The sequence below is a fragment of the Felis catus genome, chromosome D4, assembly GCF_018350175.1.
Source record: "Felis catus isolate Fca126 chromosome D4, F.catus_Fca126_mat1.0, whole genome shotgun sequence".
Classification (NCBI taxonomy): Eukaryota; Metazoa; Chordata; class Mammalia; order Carnivora; family Felidae; genus Felis; species Felis catus.
The window spans coordinates 24,918,616-24,942,211 of NC_058380.1; the positions used below are offsets into that span (position 1 = coordinate 24,918,616).

Genomic DNA, 23,596 nt, shown 5'->3' on the forward strand with positions numbered 1-23,596 from the left:
TGTCTAGCTGGTTCATATAAGACATTAGAAATTTGATTTTGTTCATCACTGGGTTGAAAAATATGGTATCATGGAATATTACCATATATATTTATTGAATTGATTAGGCTCTGATAGTACCTATTCTTTTTTTTTCTAAGTTTATTCATTTGAGAGAGAGAGTGAGAGAGCGTGAACAGGGGAGGGGTAGAGAGAGAGAGACGGAATCCCGAGCAGGCTCCGCACTGTCAAGCGCAGAGCCTGATGAGGGCCTTGAACTCACAAACCGTGAGATCACGACCTGAATCAAAATCAAGATGCGAATGCTTAACTGCCTGAGCTACTCAGGTGTCCCTGATGGTACCTATTCTTTTTTTTTTTTTTTAATAGTTTAATAATGCACAACTAAGGTAATAGTTCTTTAGCATCTCAAGACACTTTCTTCTCCTTTCTCCCTCTGTAGAAGGACTGTTGAAAGCTAATCTCAGCATACATCAAGAGGTGAGTTATAAATCATAAGCCAAATCTAATGGATTCATATAGACTAGAAAAACTCAACAAGGCACTTTTTCTTTTATGCAATAGTGAATATACACTTCAATAAAAGTAAGATTTTTTTATTTTCTATTTGGGGGCTTATGAGGTCTGATGGTACCTATTCTTCATCAAAGGTAAAATTAGTAAAGGTAAAACTATCTTAAAAGGCTTTACCACTTTATTAAATAATTATCCAGTATCTATTCTGTGCCACACAAAGGACTAAGTGCTAGGAATATAGGGAGAAATAAGAAGTCCCAATTCTTTGCAAGGTTCATTTAGCCTCATGTTAGAAGCCAAACATAAAAGCAATGATGACACTATTTTTTTCTTCAAAAAAAAGAAAAAAAGGAGGCCAACACCAGTATTTATGTATTCAACTCTGATGTAAAACAAACAAGCAAAAAGCCTCTGTATTTTTAGGAATCATATTTGTGTTTCACTGACTACACTAAAAAAAGAAAAACATCAATTCCACAAACCACTAATCACTCTAGTGATTGATGATACCAGTGAAAGATCTCTCATTCACTCCTCCCCAACTTCAACACTCTATTCTCAGTGTGTCATATTTTTGTCCTCAAGACATACTGTTCTTTAAACAAATATTTCAGCACAGACTTTGCTCCCTCTGCCTGGAATGCCTCCCGGCAAATTTACAGAATAGAGATCCACCCTGCAGAAACTAGCTCATGCAAGTGTTCTCAATTTCCAAACAATGTGCTATCAACGTTCTAGTCACTCTAATGCATACGTATTTTTCTGTCGTCCCCAGCTTCGATGCCCACAGGAGGGTATCCACCACTTTTCACTCATTTTGTATGTCCTGTAGAGTTTAGCATGCACAAAGTGCTGAGTAAATGGTCACTGAACTTCAACAATCCAATTAATACTACTTTCACACCGTTTCTGAAATTTAAAAACTCAAACATATTAGTGGAAGAGTAAATTTTATTGACTGATGAAAAACTAAAGTGATAAGAAGTATGGATAGTAAACAATAATCAGTGAATTCTGCTGGAATTCTATTTTTCTTCTTTTCACTTTAAGCCAAAAGGACATAAAATTATAGACTGTTAGTGAGCTAATCACTTTAAGTTTCTTCAACAAAAACTGCATAGTTTAGCAGTTGCACAGCATTAAATATATACATTTTTGCAAAACCCTGAAAGTGTTAATTTTTGTGTTGACCTCAAAGGCTAATGCAATCACCTACACTGGTCGGATTCAGAGTTTCTTTTCCCTTTTCTGCCACCCTGTAAAGAAAAATAGGGCAAATTATTTAGGAAGTACCATTTTGGGGGCATTTTCATTTTAAGAATAAATGAGACCAAAGGCATTTTTGAGTATGAGAAGGAAACATTTTTTTTTTTAGTTTGTTGCAAATCTGAATGTGCAGACCACTAAATTATTTTTATAAGGTTATTTTTTTGCAAATGGTTAAAGCAGGTTGTATGAAGTAGTTACTTCTACTTGAACTAGTTTAGACTTAGTAAGACTACCAATATTTTTTAGACCTCATTTGGACTGTCCCAGGTTTTTTTAAAAGTGTAATTTTTGATCACTTCTAAAATAAATAATTTGCTCCATATGATCTGCAAATCTGGTAATTCAGTTATTACCTTCTCGGATAATTCAATTTTTAATTCAAGTTAGTCTTGTTCATATTAGCATCAGAAATCTGATTTTGTTCATCATCAGGTTGAAAAGAAGACTATACTTTTCATATTGCTCAGTGATGTACATGAATCTGTGTTTAATTTGCTCCAAATGAAACTCCGTCTATGGTGTTTGATTTGAGCCAAGCAAAGAGGTAGGAGCTTAAAATATAAGAAGTATTTTACATTCATTATTTTTAACGTATCATTTTCTGCCTGACTCTGATTTAAAAAGCAAATACTCATTGTAAAAATACAGAAAGTACAAAGGTGCAAAGAGGAAAATTAAAATCATCCTGAACTATTCTACCCCTCATTTTAACCACAAAATAATGGTTCCTTACAATAATTTTACAGTTTTCTTCTCCATTTTTATAAATTATGGCAATGATGCCTAAATTTAGTTGATCAACAGAATCACCTAAGTGGTGATATTTTAAAAACTCTGAAGTCTAGACTTTGTCCCAGATCCGTTTATTTATGATTACTAGAAATGGGCTCAACAATCTGTAATTCAAAAAGTTCCTAAGTGATTCTGATGGTCAGCCAGGTTTAGGAACCAGTACTTGGCTGTGGTTAAAGTGGTCAGAGGCCCATGGAATCCAGACCCATTTACTAGTGTTGGCAGCTATTCTCTGTTGCTTTCATCCTTGTTCTGCCTATAACTTCCCTCCTAGCGGTCAAAAACATTTCTTCATCAATCTTTTAAATAAAAAAATCAAGTATGAGAATGTCATGATTCATTCCTGACCAAATAAAAGTTATGCACAGATTTGTCCAGAGAAAAAAAAAACGTATGAAGAGGTTATGTGGGACCTGAGATGTGTAATGCCATGTATTAAAAATAAAATTTATTTCCTGTAGCAGGAAAATACAAATACACTTACTAAAAGCTTTCCTCAAAGTAGATACCCACTCTGCATAGGTACCAATGTCACGTAGCTTAAAACTCTTACCTTGCTTTTCCACAAGATTAAAAAAAAACCCCACACACAAAATGATCAATGGATCAATGATATGACTTTTTCAAAGTCTCCCAGGCAAAGGGAATTCTTCCGGGAATGATGAGATGTCAAACCTGGGGCTGTTACAACTTCTCTGTTCTCCAGGCCAACAGTGGTGGCTTTCAAACCTTTTTGACTATGACTCCCCACATTAATTAACATATTTTATATCATGACTTAGACACACATACATAAAATGCTTTATGTATGTGTGTGTGTATATACACACACACATACATATACACATATACTGAAACAAATAACTGATTTTTTTACTGCTTTGTCCAGAAAAAAATGCTGAATGCCAGGTGTAAATGCAGAAGAAATAACAGAATTAGAAAAATCACCATCAATGGATGCTAAAACCATTTAGTAAAAAGAAAAGGATATTCACACAATCTCCAAGTATCACTTCACATATTTATTAACTATAAAGGGAAAAGATATCTTTACAATAAAGATATCTAGGAGAAACTGCTGTACCCATGTGATCAAATTTATATAATAGGATAAATGTCATTATGTACCTTCCCTCGATATGATTCACTGACACATATGCCACATCACATACCAAGGATTTTTCTGAATTTAGTTAGTACTGTAAATACCAATATCTAGAATGACCCTAACATTTTCTAAAGTGTAAATGATATGTCCAATAATAACATTATTAATATGTTTGGCGAATAGATTTTAGACTGAATAAAATAGTACTTTATTCTCACACAGTATCTATCCTAAGTGTATTATTTGTGATGAGAACACTTTCGAAATTAGAAACGCATACCTGGTATTTGGCTAGTTCTGCTTGTAATACTTTCACTTTCGATCTTTCTTGTTCTAATGCGGCATGAAGTGAAGTCACCTAAAACCAAACATTCAATTTAAAAAAGACTTCGTGTCTTCAGGCAAATACTCTTAATTCTTAACACTTACTCCTGGGGATGAATTTGACTACTAGATGACTAGGGATCACAGGAGAACCACCTTCCCACCACTGAGCACACACACAATTTCAATTAGGCATTTTACTCAGTAGTCTATTAAAAGTAGACAGGAGAAGCTCAATATTCCAAGAGAAAATGACAAAGTAAGGATGGGAAAGGAAGAAAGTCACGGTTCATGACTGGGTAAGTTCTACCTGCCCTTTTTATCTCTATATTTAGAGTTGGCATCAACTGAAATACAACCTTATCCTCCCTTACTCTTCAGGACACACCTAACTTTCTCAGCATGGAAAACAGAATCTTCATCCATCTGCTATTACATAATGATAAAAAAGTGTAATTTATTTTTTTTTTATTTAAAAAAAAATTTTTTTAACGTTTATTTATTTTTGAGACAGAGAGAGACAGAGTATGAACGGGGGAGGGTCATAGAGAGAGAGGGAGACACAGAATCTGAAACAGGCTCCAGGCTCTGAGCTGTCAGCACAGAGCCTGACGCGGGGCTTGAACTCACCAACCGCGAGATCATGACCCGAGCTGAAGTCGGACGCTTAACCAACTGAGCCACCCAGGTGCCCCTAAGTGTAATTTATATCACTTTACTGCAGTGTTGATGGGCTGTATTTTTGTTTAATCAAGTTTCATAATTTAGGACTAAAGTGTAATAGCTTAAGGAAACCAGTCCTGTATATTCCATAGTTTTTCTTACCTGTATAGTTAGCTCATTCTTGATACTTTGTGATTCATCAACTTGCAGCAGTATTTCTGCTTTATCTTTCACTGACAAGAAAGGAAAAACAGCAGTGTAATGTTTTCAGTCACTCAAACACTTGAATAATACTTTAGTGAACCAAGACAGCAGTGCAATTGGGCAAAGATTTGTCCTTGTACTGAATCAATGTATTCCTTAGTTCTATATAGCTCTTATTTTTCACTGGTAAATTCTAATCATTATTATTACTATAGCAGTTTTTCTTGGAAATTTTACATTTTCTGTGGCGTTAAAATATTAATTGTAAAGGTATCTTGAAAGATTAATTTTTTCCAACTATACTACAGAGAACAAGGGCATAAACAATTTCTCAAAGGGATAAAACAAATACTTTGACTAGTCTTAAAGCAAGATTTTAAAAACAACGTAGAATGTTTTTGTTTGTTTTGTTTTGTCAAATTGTCAGGGCGAGCAGTACTGTAAGGCCCACAAAAATGATTATTATCTGACTGTTCATATCAATACAGCACAGTCAAATAAATGTAGCTCATATGATCATAACTGATTACATAAGCCTGTGGACTTTAAAACTATTCCTTTGTTGAGAGGTTTTCCCTCTTTGGGGAAGCACGAGCTCTACATTTTGGTGCCAAGGTTTCCTAAGCCTTAAAAATCCCCACATGGCTAACAACTCCTTAACCCATGGTAATGGCCAATGCATGAAAAACTAACTCCTGAACTCTGAAAACAAGCTAGGAGAAACCGAACAGGTAAGACTGTAATAAATTTAGTGAAGGAGGAAAAGATCAACTACATGAGTACTGATATCACCACAGCTCTACCAATATAACACTGTAATTAAAATGTATTTTTTATAGTTTAATGAAGGTGAGACACTGCATCAAGAAACAAATCATAGGCTCTCAAGATTCAACTTGGTAATTTTTTTTTTTAATTTAAGCAATCTCTACACCCAACGTGGGGCTCAAACCCATGACCTTGAGATTAAGAGTTGCACGCTCTTCTGTCTGAGCCAGCCCAGGTGCCTTTCAACCTGGGAATTTTTATGTATTATGTTTTCTACTCCCCAACCCCCAGAATTACACACACTCACTGAGAACTAATAATTTTTAATAATTATGTAATATTTCAATTATAGTCAGTTTTATAATAATATTTGTTATGAAATATTTGTTTTGAAAACACAAATTTGTTTCACTGAGATTACTGTACTGGGGAACAACTTGAACATAATGCGAACTTTACATTTGCTTGAGCATTATTTCACGAACACAGAAAACTGCACCCATGCACACACCTCAAATATCTCTCAGCTATCTCCATTCCCTGAGTGTTCAGAACTATACCAACTTTCCATCCTTCCACTGCTTCACAGTAAACACAACCTGCAGATCTTCTGAAACCTATTTTCTCAAGCAAATTTCAGGTCTTTCAGGTAAAGTGCCATACTTATTATAGTATTTGTGTTTAACCATTTTAACATGTATAAAACTGTGTTACTGTTTTAATTAGATTCCTATCTTTTTTTTTTTAACACGTCTCTGATGAAGTTTTTTGACTGTTGTGCACTCCTAATCCCACTCCCCCATAATCCTTGTGGTTTTAATTGTGTACTTAGGCAGAAATTGGTGATTGTTAGGAACATATGTTGCATTATAATAGAACTGACTGTATTTACATTCACATTATAAATTTTTTTTTAATGTTTGTTTATTTCTGAGACAGAGAGAGACGGAGCATGAGTGGGGGAGGGGTAGAGAGAGAGGGAGACACAGAATCTGAAGCAGGCTCCAGGCTCTGAGTTGTCAGCACAGAGCCCGAGGCAGGGCTCGAACTCATGAACCCTGAGATCACGATATGAGTAGAAATCAGAAGCTCAACCGACTGAGCCACCCAGGCGCTCCTACATTTACATTATAAATGCTAGAGTATGTATGCTCTAATGTACTCTATTTTTCATGTAATGGTTCTATATAAAATTCTTCTATTAGGATTTTTTAAAAAGTAATCTCAGGCACCTGGGTGGCTCACTCAGTTAAGCCTCTGACTCTTGGTTTGGGCTCAGGTCATGATCATGTGGTTTGTGAGTTCAAGCCTCACATGGGCTCTGAGCTGACAGTGTGGAGCCTGCTTGGGATCTCTCTCTCTGCCCCTCCCTGCTCTCTGCCTCTCTCGAAATAAATAAATTTAAAAAAATTAAAAACATAATAATCTCTACATCCAATGTGGGGTTCAAACTCATGACCTTGGGTTCAAGAGTTGCATGCTCTCCTGACGGAGCCAGCCAGGTGACCTCATTTGGATTTTTTTATAGTATAGCATGGACACTGAAGTCATTTACTGGTAGCCATTTTAAATGATAGAAAGCTTTTATCATTTAACTTTCTTACTTTTCATAAATGTTTCTCTAAATAGAAATATTACTTTGTTTTTTACATATTTAAAAATCATGCATCCAATGTCCAATGATACCCTTAATTTCTTTAATTAGAAATACAGCTCAGATGGCTCAGAGCCTGGAGCCTGTTTCTGATTCTGTGTCTCCCTCTCTCTCTGCCCCTCCCCCGTTCATGCTCTGTCTCTCTCTGTCCCAAAAATAAATAAACGTTGAAAAAAAAAATTAAAAAAAAAAAGAAATACAGCTCAGAGGGGTGCCTGGATGGCTCAGTTGGTTGAGTGTCGGACTTCAGCTCAGGTCACAATCTCATGGTTTGTAGGTTTGAGCCCTGCGTCAAGCTCTGTCCTGACAACTCAGAGCCTGGAGCCTGCTTTGGATTCTGTGTCTCCCTCTCTCTCTGTCCCTTCCCTGCTCATGCTCTCTCTCTCTCACAAATGAATAAACATTAACAAAATTTTTTAATAAAAAAAAGGAAATACAGCTTATAAACAATTACTTTATTTTCATAATTTTATTAAATGATCTGCACAGAACTCAGTAACATGCACAGATCTAAAGTGATTTCAGAATGTTGGTATCTAATTGTGCAAATAATACCTTTCCCCATTATTCTTTAACTTCCATTTCATCATAGTTAAGCTGTATAAATTATATTACAAAAAACAGTAAAGTTATATAACAGTAAGCTTGAATCTATTTCAACACTATATATTCTGTTCAATTGAACATAATTTCTGGTTTTTACTCATACTGTTTTGATAACTGTTTTTTAACATAGTTTAAATTTTGACTAGACAATTATACTCCCAGGATATTCAATTTCTGTTATCTTGCTTATTCTTCAAGGTGATTTTCACCATTTCTTGAACACTATACAGTACTCGTAAGAGATCTATTTGGTTTATCACTGACACTTATTAATAGGGAAAACTGTTTATAGGCCTTAATTTTGTCTGTTCAGAAGATTTTCTCTTATTCATATCTTTCTATATGTCTTTTATTATTTATAATTTCTTTTGCATAAGCTTCATATTAAAAACTTAACACACAGGGGCGCCTGGGTGGCTCAGTTCATGATCTCATGGTTCATGAGTCCGAGCCCCACGTCGGGCTCTGTGCTGACAGCTCAGAGCCTGGAGCCTGCTTCAGATTCTGTGTCTCCCTCTCTCTGCTCCTCCCCCACTCATGTGTGCATGCTCTCTCTCTCTCCCCCCTCTCTCAAAAATAAATAAAGCTTAAAAAAAAATTTAAAAACTTAACACACACTTCCTTTTCTGTTATGAGTGGAAAATCTTCATAGAACTTTCAAGGTAAGTATCATTAGGTATACGTAATCAGGAGTGCAACTGATGTGGGGAGGGGCTTCACATAGCATCTACTTTACTAATCTGATTATTTCTAATCATTTTTGAGTGATTTCCTTGGCTTCCTGCTGGTGAACTACTGCCAAAGTTTAGAGTTTAGAACAAAAGTATAAGGAGTTGGGGAGAAGGAAAACCCAAAATAATAAGCATTCTCCTCTAATAATTAAAAAGAGAATCTTAAGCAAGGTCTATTCTTATTTTCCTGCTGAATGTAGTCCAGTACTTTAGAAGAACGGAAATTTCAAGCTTTCTCTTACCCAAATAGTCATAAACCTGTATAATACTAAGGTGCTGTAAGAGTGACTTGTAATAATAAAATTATCAGAAACAATTCAATTTGTATCACTCTGAGAAAATTTTTAATTTTGTTGAGTTAATAAATCATATATCTTGAAAAATTATCTTCAAATATTTTTTAAGGTTAACTTTTAATTCTAAAAACACACAAATCACTTACTTTCACCTTCCTGAAGCATTTTCAATAACTGTGCATTTCTTGCCTTTACTTCTTTATACTTTGCCTAATAGTCAAAGAAAAAAGATTTAATTTTTTAAAAGTAAATAATGTAATTAATGATTTACTATGAATTATGAAGTTATGAATTCTAGGCTTGCTGAAAGACAGGAATTACTTTTGAAAGAGGAAAATGTATTCATAACTGTCTACTCCTAAATTAAATCCCTGGTACAATAACAGAAATTAATGTTATAGGATATTGAAAAATCAAGGAGAGAGAGGTAAAACTGGACAAAATTTGGGACTAAATTTTCCTGGAGTCTTTCTCTTTTTTTCCTTAAATAAAATCCTTACACAATTCAAAATAATTAGGTAAAAACAAAGAAAAATGATTCACAGCTCTAGACCAAGACTGTCCAGTACTATACTAGAACTTTCTGTATCTGTTCTATACCTGCCACTGTCCAAAATGTGGCTACTAAACTACTGAAAAAGTGCCTAGGTACACTCACATAGTGGTTACTCAATTGTACAGTGCAGTACTATGTCTTCTCACTATTTCACTAACTATATATTGTTAAAGTAAATTTGGATGGTATGAATTAATAATTTACTGAAATACCTTCCAATTCTTTTTCTATTTTTCTAAATGACTTAGCTTCTTCTCATACTACATAATGGCACAATTATATACTTATGAACAAGAGGAACTGTGTTCCCACATTAACATCTTTATTCCAGGGAATTTGCCCACTCCACTACACTTATTCAACATATCTTAAATGAACTTAATTATTTATAAATATTTAACATATTAGTACATTAGACATAACACTATATTTAATACAGTATGGAAAAACAAGAGATCAGCGAAAGAAAGCAGATCAGTATAAGAAACTTGTCACTTCTTCTCTTAACATGTACATAGGTAAGTACAGAAGTTACCGATTCAAAAATCTTTCTTATAAAACATATTTAATGTATTTTAAATCAAGTTCAATAAAGATAAAAATGGCTTTTACTAAATACTCTATTCAGTAAATTGCTGATAACGAACCAGTAATGATACTCAGTAATAACTGCAGTCAATACGTCGAACAGAAGTAAATACCACAGTAAATATAAAAGGAATAGAACTTCTGAGAATCTTAGAAATGAATGAGGGCAGTAAGTCAGATGGACACATGGAAATATGAAGGGGAAAACCATACAAAGTCAACTATAAGTATATTCACTATGAATATAGAAATATATCCCCTAAGAATATGAAACTGTAAGAAATTCTCTCAAGACTTTAATCAATGTTAATATCTTGCTAAAGGCTACCTCAGCTCAATCCTTTTGTCCAAGGTATAGATCAGTGTACACAGAAACACCTCTTATTCCAGGCTTAGAGTCTAAAGTTAGCTCATAAAACAAAAATCGCAAATGAGCAAAATTACCCGTGAAAAATCTTTATATTGCCCATAAAAATAGCATATATAGTTTTGTACATATAACCCTGAATAGCAAATGTATCGATAAAAACAAAATGTATAACACATGTGTCATGCAATTTGTAAGAGCACAAATGAAACATATAGTGCCTTATTAGTATTTTTAATTTCATGAAAAAGAGAGCACTTAAGTTAAATGATACATACGTTGTGAGTCAACTGTGTTCAGCTACATCCTGAACATCTATGCCTACATCTACAGCTATTTCAAACTAAGCATATACAAAATGGGGTATTAGTTCCCACTGCCCAAACCAGCTGAAAATGTGCTCTTCCTCTCACACACAATACCTGTTCATTGTTTTACCAGACTACCTTCACTCAAGGCTTCAGCCATGTGCATTATTCTCCCACAAAACAATTCTCATGCCACTTCCCTTTCTAAAGACCTTTACTAAAATCCAAATGCCTTCAGGCAGCCATTAGAATAGAAGACATCTGCAAATGACATATCTGATAAAGGGTTACTGTCCATATAAAGAAATGATACAACTCAAGATCCCCGAAAACAAATAATCCAATTAAAAAAATGGGCAGAAGACACTTCTCCAAAGAAGACATACAGATGGCTAACAGACACGTGAAAAGATGCTCAACATCACTAGTCATCAGGAAAGTGCAAAACCACAATGACAGATCACCTCACACCTGTCAGAATGGCTAACTTAACAACAACAAGAAACAAGTGTTGGTAAGGATGTGGCGAAAAAAGAACCCTCTTGCACTGTTGTTGGGAATGCAAGCTGGTGCAGCTTGGAAAACAGATGGAGGTTCCTCAAAAAATTAAAAACAGAACTACCCTATAATCCAGGAATTGCACTTGTGGGGATTTATCCAAAAAATACAAAAACACTACTTCAAAGGGATACATGCACCCCTATGTTTATTGCTGCATTATTTACAATAACCAAACTATGGAAGCAGCCTAAGTGTCCATCGATAGATGAATGGATAAAGAAGATGTGGTGAGTGTGTGTGTGCATCTATCTATCTATCTATCTATCTATCTATCTATCTATCTATAATGGAATATTATTCAGCTATAAAAAAGAATGAAATCTTGCCATTTGCAACAACAGGGATGGAGCTAGAAAGTTTAATGCTAAGTGAAATAAGTCAGTCAATCAAACACCATATAATCTCACTCATAAGTGAAATTAAAAAAAAACAAACAAATGAGCAAAGGGGAAAAAAGAGAGACAAACCAAGAAACAAACTCTTAACTACAGAGAACAAATTGATGATTACCAGAGGGGAGATGGGTAGGGGATGGGGGAAACAGGTGATGGGGATTAAAGAGTACACCCACCATGATGAAAAATATAAAATTAAATAAATAAAATTAAAAAAAACAAAGTTTCATAAATTATGAGCAGGAAAAAAAAAAGAACTGCAGTTAGAACCACTAGATTGGTGCTATATGAATATATACTTCAATTCTTATCTAAAAACTTGGCCTAAATATATTTATAAGATATAGATGTATATAGTACCTGACAATTTCTTTTTACCTAGGGCCCAGACTGATGTGAATAAATATAAACTAAATGTTAAAAGCTGTCACCAGAAGGGAAATGTTCCATTAAAAGAATTACATCAAAGAACAAAAAGGTACTTAAATTTCTTGGCTTATATATATATTTTGTTTAGCCATGGTCGACTAAAATTTTACTGCTTTCAATAGTAACTTTAAATTTTAATTTTCAGTTATAAATTCATTTGATGAATAAAAAAAAATCTGTTGGACTCAAGTTGCTAAGATCTTGTTAAGAATTTCCGCATGTTTGTTCATGGCTGATATTGCTCTGTGGTTTTACCTTCCTGTAATAAAATAAATAAATAAAATAAAATCCAATTGCCTTCAAATACTGACCCCAAATAACATCTCCAATATAACCTTTTACAACTTTCCATTTCTCTAAATTTCAGCAACAATATATTTCTTACCATTTCCATGCCTTTGTAGGTACTGTCTCTACCTGGAAACACCATCTCTTCTGTGAAAAGCTTAGCAATTTTCAATAGCAGCAACTAATTCAGTATTATTTCTGTGATTTGGGAGCACTCTGTCAAATCTCTATAAATTCTACAATGTACTACAACTATTTACATGTGTATCTTCCTCATTAGACTATGAGCTTCTTGGTAGCTCATATTTGTATTTCTTCTCTGTGCCTGGCACAGAGGAGAAAAGGAAAAGGAAAATATAAACCACAAGGAGAAAGCTAAGGGAGATGGGTGGATGCAGTCCAAAAAGGTTTTAGCAGGGATGATTCCTAAAGGCATAAGTAGAGGAGAAAGGGAAATGTAAGAACCATCAGAGCTCGAACTTGAGTTATCATTTTTTTTCACCACTGCATATGTGGGGCCCAGAAAAGCACCTGGCACATTATAGGCACACAACAGATAACTGTTGAGTGAATAAATATTAGTCAAAAAACAATGACACTTGAGATGAATAAGAGATTAAAAAAAAAAAGCCTAAGGAAGCAAATCAAAGAGTAATATGCAGGTTTGTGGTTAAAATAAACTGTATAAATAACAAATGTTGACAAGGATGTGGAGAAATTGGAACCTTCATGTATTTTGGTGATGGGAATGTAAAATGTTGCAGGTGCTATGGAAAACAATATGGCAGTTTCTCCAAAAGTTAAACATATAATTACCATGTGATCCAACAATTCTACTTTTAGGTATATACCCAAAAACTAAAAGCAGGGACTCAAATACTTGTACACTAATGTTCATGGCAGCATTGTTCACAATAGTCAAATGGTGGAAACAATGCAAATGTCCACAAACAGATGAAAAACAAGATGTAGTATATACATACAATGGACAATTCAGCCATAAAAGGAATGAAATTCTGATACATGCAAAAAACATGGATGAAACTTGAAAACATTATGCTAAGTGAAATAAGCCAGACACACAAAGACAAAAATTATATTATTCCATTTATATGAAGTACCCAGAATAAAGCAAATTCATTGGAACTACAGGTAACCAGTAGCTGCAACAAAAGAAGAACAGGAGTTATTTAATGGGTACAGAATTTGCTTGGGATGATGAAAAAGTTCTGGAAGTAGATAGTGGTTATTCACATAGCACTGTGAAGATAATTAATGCCAATAAATTGTATACTTAAAAATGGTTAAAATGGAAAATTTAATGTTATATATATTGTAACATGAGAAGAAAATTACACTGTCATTCAGATTTTATATCATTAATGAGAGTTAAAAACCTGAACAGTAGAAATGTTATTTCTATTAATCAAATATTACACATATTTACATATAAGAAAAACAGAAAAGTACCATGTAAGAGAATTATTTTAGTTTACAACAGTAAATAAATACAAACCTCCCATTGAGTGATCACATTTTTCAGCTTCTGGATTTCAGCATCTTTCCTTTCAAGTTCCAACTTTAGTCTTTCAATTCTTCCATCTTTCAGAACTACTTCCTAAGAGAGAAAAACACTATTTTAGAACTAAGATAGTTCTACCATTTCTGGTTTACAATATTTACAATATTTGTGAATGTTTAAGAGGAAAAAGCCTGATTTTTCCCAATTTTAATTCATTTTCTAAAGCAACCCTAAACCGTTGACTACATTTCCACTTCTACTCAATTATAATTGTAATTATTACAGTAAAAGCAAATAAGATATTTATGATTAATCTCAAACTACAAGCATAACAGAATAATATCAAACTTTGAAATATTTCTATACTGGGATAAACATATTAAAAGTGCTCTGTGACGGGGTGCCTAGGTGGCTCAGTTGTTTCGAGCATCTGACTTCAGCTCAGGTCATGCTCTCACAGTTCTTGAGTATATAAAGCCCCATGTAAAGCTCTCTGCTGACAGCTCAGAGCCTGGAGACTGTTTCAGATTCTGTGTCTCCTTCTCTGTCTCTGTCCCCTTCCCTGTTCATGTTCTGTCTGTCTGTCTCTCTCTCTCAAAAATAAATAAAACATTAAAAAAAAAAGTGCTCTGTGACAAGTTGCTATTAGTCTATCTTTAAAACTCAAAAGAATTCAAAACGTACTTATAATTTAAGTATTTTATAAGTATTATAATTTTTATTATATTTTATAAGTATTATTTTATTATATTTTATAAGTATTTTTATAAGTATTATTTATATTATTTTATTATATTTTATAAGTATTATTTAAGTATTTTATAAGTATTATAATTTATACTTATTTTATAATTTATATTTTATACTTGATTATAAAATATAAGTAACAAATAATAATAGAACCCCAAAATTAACAGCTTTTCTGTATATCAGCAATTACTAGGCAGAAAATATAACTAGAAAAACCAATTCCTCTTCAGTAGCTATAAAAAATACCCCTAGAGGCACCTGGGTGGTTCAGTCGGTTAAAGCATCCAACTCCTGATTTCAGCTCAGGTCATGGCCCCACATTGGGCTCGCACTGAGCATGGACCTGCTTGGGATTCTCTCTCTCCCTCTCTCTCTGCCCCTCCCCCTGCTGATGTATGCACATGCTCTCTCTCAAAATAAACATTTAAAAAGTATACCTCTAAAATTAAAATTCATATATGTTTAGGATCTATAAAGAAAATTATAAAATACCAAAGAGGACATGGAACAAAGTATGTTTGCAGATGAGAACACTAAATATTATTTAGGTAGTTCAATAAAATTTCAATTGAAATTCCAGTCAAAACTTCATCCAGGAGAATACAGAACAGAAACAAAACGTTAATGCAATGAAGAGGAATTTGTCTACCGAATAATTGTACACTATACTGCAAAAATAACTAAAGTAGTGTGGTCAGGGCACCTAGGTAGACAGAGCCATTGTGCTAGAAAAGAAATTCCAGAAAGAGACTTAAGATATAAGAATGTTTTTTTTAATGTTTATTTATTTCTGAGGGAGAGACAGACCATGACTAGGGGAGGGGCAGAGAGAGAGAGGGAGACACAGAATCTGAAGCAGGCTCCAGGCTCTGAGCTGTCAGCACAGAGCCCCACATGGGGCTCGAACCCCCGAACTGTGAGATCGTGACCTGAGCCGAAGTCGGGCACTTAACTGACTGAGCCACCCAGGCGCCCCTAAAATGATTATTTAATTTGCACAGTTAACTAGAAGTTGGTAGATGTTATCTCCAGTTTGTAGATTCAGTGGGAAAAAATGACCTTAATTTTATTCACCTGGAGAAAACTACTGATAATTTGTTGTGGTCCTGCTTTTCTAATGATATATACTTTTTTCCTCCAATAATGTGGAAACCGTTCTATGGACCACTTTTTAGCTAAATAAATATGGTGAGCATTTTGAGTTATTCAGTAATAATTCTTATACATTAAATAATTGAGTATTTTAAAACACTAAATTGCTTTCAGTTACCCACATTGAGAAAAAAAAATATTTTAAATGTACCAGTTTGAGATAACATTTCTTTGCTTACTGGCGAAATTGTGTACTTTCTCATGTTTATTGGTTATATGCCTGTCATATGGTTGTGACTGTTTTTTTCCAGTTTCTCATTTACCTTTTGATTTTGTTATAGTATTTTTGTGAAAATTTTTCATCAAGTTAAATCTATCAGTCTTTTCCTTTCAGTTTCTTCTCTTTGGTATGTTCAGAAGTACTTTCCTACTCAAAGATGATAGATATTCATCTAGATTTTCATTTTTTCAAAACTAGAATAGTAATTCATATTATTCCATACTCAGTATAAAACAATTTTGATAAAAGGAAATTTTAGTTTTTTTAAATGTTTATTTATTTTGAGAGAGAGAGAGAAAGCAGGAGAAGGGCAGAGAAAAAGGGAGAAAGAATCCCAAGCAGGCTTCACACTGTCAGCACAGAGCCTGATGCGGGGCTCGAACTTACAGACTGTGAGCCAGCTGAGCCACCCAGGTACCATAATAAAAAGAAATTTTTAAATGATAAAGTGAAATTTCTATAATCTCACAAGAATAAATCTCCTAAGAGTTATTACATTTTTAGTGTATATCCTTCCAAATTTCTTCTTTGCATATGGTATCATAATATTAAGACCCTGTGAATGTTTTATAGTTCTGTATCATTTTTAGTGATTTTGGAGTTTTCAGTTTTGTGAATTTACCACGTGTTTAGTCTGTATCCTGTTGTTGGGCATTTAAATTGTATGTCCAGGGGTGCCTGGGTGGCTCAGTAGGTTAAGCATCCAGCTCTTGGTTGCAGCTTAGGTCAGGTTATGATCTTATGGTTTGTGGCTTTGAGTCTGCTGTCAGTACAGAGCCTGCTTGGGATTCTCTCTCTCCCTTTCTATTTGTCCCTTCCCTGCTCACTCTCTATCTCCCCCTCCACCTCTCAAAGTAAATAAACGTTTAAAAATAATAGGGCTGCCTGGCTGGCTCAGTTGGTTAAGTGTCTGACTTCAGCTCAGGTCATGATCTTGCAGTGTGGGAGTTTGAGCCCCCACATCAGGCTCTGTGCTGACAGCTTGGAGCCTGGAGCCTGCTTCAGATTCTGTGTCTCCCTCTCTCTCTCTGCCCTCCTCTTCTCAAAAATAAACATATATATATATATATATATATATATATATATATATATATATATATATATATATAATAAATTGAAGTCCAGTTTTTTTGTTGTAATAAGTCTTCAGTGAACACTCTGATATTCTCCCCATGTCACTTATCTATTGAAGGTAAATTCCTAGAAGTGCAGTTCTTGGGCCTAATATATATATGTCTAATTTGGACCCACTCCCCTTATTCCTTAAACTAGAATCTTGAAGCCTATCATCCTCACCTGCCACATTCAACCCCCAATAAATACTGTAGATTCTGCTCCCAAATAGTTTTTCCTATGATATACTTCTCTCTATCTAAATTTCTAATCTCAGGCATAATCTTTTCTGACCTGGGTTTGCAGTTGTTATTAAAGGGTCTTTATACCTTTCCTACCCACTCTAATCCATTTTCCACAGCAGTCAAAGTGATCCCTGAAAAACATAAATGTAACATAAATATAAATCTGATAGTCCTGCTCAAAATCTTTCACTGCTTCACAAGGCCCTCCAAGATTAGGTCTCTGTCTTCTACTATCTTCCCCCTCACTAAACTCCAACCATACTGGCCTCTTTCCCCTTCAAATTCAGGTTCTCTCCTGCCTCAGAGCCTTTAAACATACTGCTCTTTCTACTTGGAAATCTCTTACCTCTACTTTTTGCTTAACCAGTTCCCTCCCATCTCTCAAAGTTCATCTCTTTTTTTTTTTTTTTTTCCAAAGTTCATCTTAAGTGTCACTACCTCAGAGAACACTTCCCTGATCCACCAGGGAATAGTCCATATTATTCCCCTTACAGCACTGTGCTGCTTTTCTTTATGGCTTAAAACCTTGCATTGATGTTATATCTGCCTCCTCTGGGACAAGTCCCAGAGAGCAAGAGTCAGTACACACAGCAGCTAGCAGTTAGGTGTAGAGTTTCTGTAGAGTAAGTTAATGTTGCCACATTAGTCATTAGAATAATAGAACCAATTTATACTCTTATGTGACTGTAAGATGATTTTTTGCATTTAAATTTGTTTTGGTATGTGGTGCAGGATGGCAGGGATTTATTTACCTTGATTTTTTCCCCAGTTAGCCATTTATCCTGTAACCTACATTTGTTCTGTAATTCAGCCTTTTCTCACTTCTTTAAAATACCGTAAGTATGTTACAATAAATTCTTATATTCCCTGCTCATGCTCTGTCTCTCTCTGTCTCAAAAATAAATAAACATTAACAAAAAAAAATTTTTAAATAAAAAAAATACTTTTCTCAATGTGGGTAACTGAAAGCAATTTAGTGTTTTAAAATACTCAATTATTTAATGTATAAGAATTATTACTGAATAACTCAAAATGCTCACCATATTTATTTAGCTAAAAAGTGGTCCATAGAACGGTTTCCACATTATTGGAGGAAAAAAGTATATATCATTAGAAAAGCAGGACCACAACAAATTATCAGTAGTTTTCTCCAGGTGAATAAAATTAAGGTCATTTTTTCCCACTGAATCTACAAACTGGAGATAACATCTACCAACTTCTAGTTAACTGTGCAAATTAAATGAAATAATCATTTTAAATAATGTTTAATATATGTTAACCTCTCAAGTACTAATTTTTGCTATTATCATTTCTCCACTTTACAGAAAAATCATACTGTTTTTTTTTTTAATGTTTTATTTATTTTTGACAGAGAGAGAGAGCATGAGCGGGGGAGAGGCAGAGAGCGAGGGAAACACAAAATCTGAAGTAGACTCCAGGCTTTGAGCTGTCAGCACAGAGCCCGACGTGGGGCTCGAACTCACAGACCACGAGATCATGAGCTGAGCCGAAGTCCGACCCTCAACTGACTGAGCCACCCAGGCGCCCCGAGAAAATCATGCTGTTTTAATGTACATTCATTTTTATAAAATCCTGTATTTCAAGAAATAACTTTAAAAAATATCTTCTAAGTAGAAAATATTATACTATAATGAAGATACAAGGATGTAGAAGATAAAGTCCATGTCTACAAGGGATTTGTAATCTGTTATAATAAAAATGTGCTCCGTGAAATGTGCCATAAGAAAAACAAAATGCTGTGTAGTAAGAAAAAGAAGGAAAGATCACATCCAGATTTTCTATGTTTCGCGTGTAGGGTGGGGCAGTGAGAGAAAGCTTCACAGAGAAGATAGCATGTGACATGAACCTTGAGCAAAGCTAGGGAGGCTTGAGCATTCTGTGACAGGTATGCTCTGCTCTAGCTATGAGAAAATCTGGGAAAGAATATAGTTGGAGTTAATTAGGTTGAAACTATATCACAGAACAATGCTTTCCAACTTATATGACAGTGACCCACATTAAGGAATGTTTTAGATCATGACCCAGAATGCACATACATGTCAGTGTATGTATGTATATGTTGTGTATGTGTACATATATGCATTGGAACAAATTTCATAAAATACGAGTAGGTAGATGGTTTATATACTCTTGACACTTTTTTTCTATTATCTACTATATTTTTCTACTATCTATCTATAAATGTACTAAATTGATTTCTGGACCTGTTAAATGAGTTGGAACTCTCAGTTTGAAAAGCACAGACTGAGGACTTTACATATCAGGTCAAGGACATTGTACTTGATTCAACAGACATTGACATTTAAGGGCTTGTGTGGCATGGCGGAGTCACACTTTTTAAAAAGCCATCTGGTGGCAGTGTATAAGAGGAATTACACCTACCATTAGAAGGCAGGAGGCAGGAAGACTTGTCAAAAATTACTGAAATAATACCAGTAAGACATAATGAGGGCCTAAATTAGAAAAGTATTCATGAAAATAGAAGAGAAGATAGATTTGAGAAATATTTCAACGATTAAAAACTCCCAAACCCTGAAAAACAGAAAAGCAGTAAAAGAAGTTTAGAGTCTGGATATCTGGATAAAATGACAGAACCAAAAACAGAAATGATGGAAGTCAAGCCAAATGTTTGGTTTGGAGAGTAAATGATGGGCATGAGTTTGGACATAGTGAGTATGGGTATCAACTGAACAAAAGAGCAAGATATACCACAAGGGCAATTAATAAAACAGCCCTCAAGTCCATAAGACCAAGAGTGGATGATCTACCCAATGCTGGTAATGTTAATGGACAATCTAGTAAGCTCATACCCTGCTACTAGAAGACAATGTTGATACACATCAAGAGCAACACAGATGTTTATATCCTTTGATTTAATTATAATTACTACTTTTAAGAATTTATTTCAAGGAGGGGTGCCTAGCTGGCTCAGTTGGTGAAGTGTGTAGCTCTTGATTTGGGGGTTATGAGTTCGAGCTCCACATTGGGCGCAGACATTACCTAAAATAAAATCTTTAAAAAAAAATGCAAGAAAATAATTCATCAAAAAAATTAAACATAAGAAGATGTCCAATGAATATCAAGTGACCAATTCTCAACCATCTAAATATTCAATAACAGGGCAATGAATGACCGAGTGAATTATACTGTCTTGATTTGACAATATAATGCATGGTTTACAAAAGGGGCTACAAAACTGTATTCCCTATTGTTATAATTATTTTTAAATACTCATGCATGTGGTATTTTCCTCGAAAAGCAGTATTCAAAAATGAGACATGTTGTGTTAAGGATGGTTGAATTAGGAGGGGATGCCTGGATGGCTCAGTTGGTTAAGTGCCTGACCCTTGATTTTGGCTCAGGTCGTGATGTCAAGGTTTGTGGGTTCGAGCCCATGTCAGGTTCTGCGCTGACAGTGTGGAGCCTGCATGGAATTCTCTCTCTCCCTTTCTCTCACCTGCTCATGCTCTCTTTCAAAATAAATAAATCAACTTTAAAAAAAAAATGGTTAGGGACATCTGGCTGGCTCAGTCAGTAGAGCACATGACTCTTAATCTCAGGATCATGAGTTCAAGCCCCACGTAGGCGTGAAGCCTACTTAAAAAAAATACAATAAAATAAATTAAAAAGATGGGGCGTCTGGGTGGCTCAGTAGGTTAAGCATCCAACTTCAGCTCAGGTCACGATCTCGTGGTTTGTGGACTTGAGCCCCGCATCAGACTCTATGCTGACAGCTTAGAGCCTGAAGCCTGCTTCGGATTGTCTCCCTCTCTCTCTCTGCCCCTTCTCTGCTCACGCTCAGTCTCTGTCTCTCTCTCAAATAAAACATTAAAAATTTTTAAAAAACAGAGGTTTATTAGGATTGACTTATTTTCTACCTTTGAAAATTCCTGGCATATTAATGTATAATAAAAGAGGATTTTCACCTTGGCAAAAAGAAGAGTTTTCTTTTTCTGAGAAAGGAGCACAATGGAGAGAGGAAGGAGGTAAAGAGAGAAAAGTATTTTTTATTTAAAACAAAAAAAATTTTTTTTAACGTTTATTTATTTTTGAGACAGAGAGAGACAGAGCATGAACGGGGGAGGGTCAGAGAGAGGGAGACACAGAATCTGAAACAGGCTCCAGGCTCTGAGCTGTCAGCACAGAGCCCGACGTGGGGCTCGAACTCATGGACCGCGAGATCATGACCTGAGCCGAAGTCGGCCGCTTAACAGACTGAGCCACCCAGGCGCCCTGAGAAAAGTATTTTTTAAATGGTCTCAATCTTTTTCTTTTCCCCGTTACACTCAATGATATACTATGAGAAAATCATAATTTTTTTAATTTTGAAAAATTTTGCATATGCAGAAGTAGTCTATAATGACACACATAAGGTAAAAAGAAAATAACCTGAAGGCAGACTAAGAAGTTGAACATTACTTTGGCATTCCCTTCCCTCCTGAGAATATCCACTATTATGAATTTTGTATTGTCTTTCTCTTCCTTTGCTACCTCTTTTACTGCATATATCTGTATCTCCAAACAATATATTAAATTTACTATTTTTTGAAATATATATAAATGGCATCAAACTATTTGGTGACTTGCTTTACTCATTAAACATTGTGTTTTTGATATTCATCCATGTTGCTATTTGTAACAGTAGCCCACTGATTTCTCCTATCCATTTGGTTATTACAAACAACTGACTTTTGAACATTCATCTTGAACATGTCCCCAGGGTTTAATCTTAGGATAGAATTTCTAGAAAATGTGGTCTGCCCATCATCTTCAATGTTAGTGGAATTAGAGAGACTGGTGAAACAGCCCAAACTTTTAGCTATAAAATGAATTAAAATTGGAGGATCTAATGTACAAAATGGTGATTATGGTTGATAACACTATACTGAATAATTGACCTTTTAAGAGGCTAGAACTTAAATAGTCTAAGAAAAAAAAAGGAAATGTGAGGTGATAAATGTGTTAATTAACAAGATGGGAGGAAACTTCCCACAATGTTGAGGTACAGCAAATCATCATGATGTGCATCTTAAATATCTTACAATTTTATATGTCAATTAAAACTCAATAAAGTTGAAACAAATATTGTTGCATCTTTAACATAAATAAATAAAAAGTTAATACCAAATTGTTTTCCAAAATGGTTATACCAATTTATACTATACCACTAGCAGTATGTTACTGTTGTTCTATACCCTTAATAATACTGAGTACTGTCTTAATTCCTAACACTCGTCTTCAAATTCACTCAGTTTTTCCTAGGCACTGTAGTGAAATTATCATCACATATTTTGTTCTCTGCTCAAAACTTTCAAAAATTCTTTACTGTCTATTGACTAAACCAGAAATCAGACCTTTAAATCCTCCACAATACCTTCTAACCCACCTTATCAAGCTTATACCATACTCAATGGTCCTTCTGTTTTAATTGAACTGGTTTAACTTCATTGCCTGCATATTTTTACTCATGGCCTTCTAGTTTCTTCTCCCTCACCTGTGCATAATCAAATTCTACTTTTACATTCCAATACAAAAGCCATTTTCTCCTAAGAGAGCCATCTCTGATCTCCATTCTTGCGAATTAGTATGGCACTTTACCAGCATATATCCTTTTTTGGACATACCATTTTCTACCTTGTACAAAAATAATTATATATTAAATAAGTACAGTGTACAACATGGTCTGATAAACATTTTAAGTCATAACTGTTAATTAATCATAACTCCTAATAACAGTACATGAAAGGCAGGTAATTTCATCTCAATGTAACACAGCTGGTAAGCTACAGAAGCTATAGTTTGTGTGATTAGGTCTCTTTGATTTCAAAGACTGTTGATCTACTCTACTGCACTGTCACTTTAGTTTTACTAGACCATTAATGTTACTTAATCATTTAAGTGAACTTATATATGCCCAAATTTGTTCTACAAAGGGTTCTGAGAAACCTATTTGTTGAAATACACTTAATATAATTTTTTCTATACAAAAATGATCTGAAATGACTTTAAAAAAATAAGATACGGACCACAAAGGGGAAAATCATGGTCAATGAAAAAAGAAACACATATGCTAATGATAAATGTTAACATAGTTTCTCAGACTATACATAAGATTTGACAGTCAAGGCAAGACAGGAATATATTAAAATT

The 23,596-nt window shown here is 34.5% G+C and overlaps 1 protein-coding gene across 1 annotated transcript in view; it reads right to left on the bottom strand.

The window, feature by feature from the left end:
- Positions 1-1,449: 1,449 nt before the first annotated feature.
- The window catches only part of GKAP1 (G kinase anchoring protein 1), an 84,603-nt gene continuing 62,456 nt past the window's right edge, over positions 1,450-23,596 (bottom strand). Inside the window, exons 8-12 of the mRNA XM_006939126.5 lie at positions 13,940-14,041; positions 9,078-9,141; positions 4,835-4,905; positions 3,966-4,043; positions 1,450-1,772 (exon numbers count right to left, since the gene is read on the bottom strand). Of these exons, the coding sequence (XP_006939188.1) occupies positions 1,725-1,772; positions 3,966-4,043; positions 4,835-4,905; positions 9,078-9,141; positions 13,940-14,041 (363 nt within the window). The 3' untranslated portion in view covers positions 1,450-1,724. The remainder of the gene's footprint in view (positions 1,773-3,965; positions 4,044-4,834; positions 4,906-9,077; positions 9,142-13,939; positions 14,042-23,596) is intronic.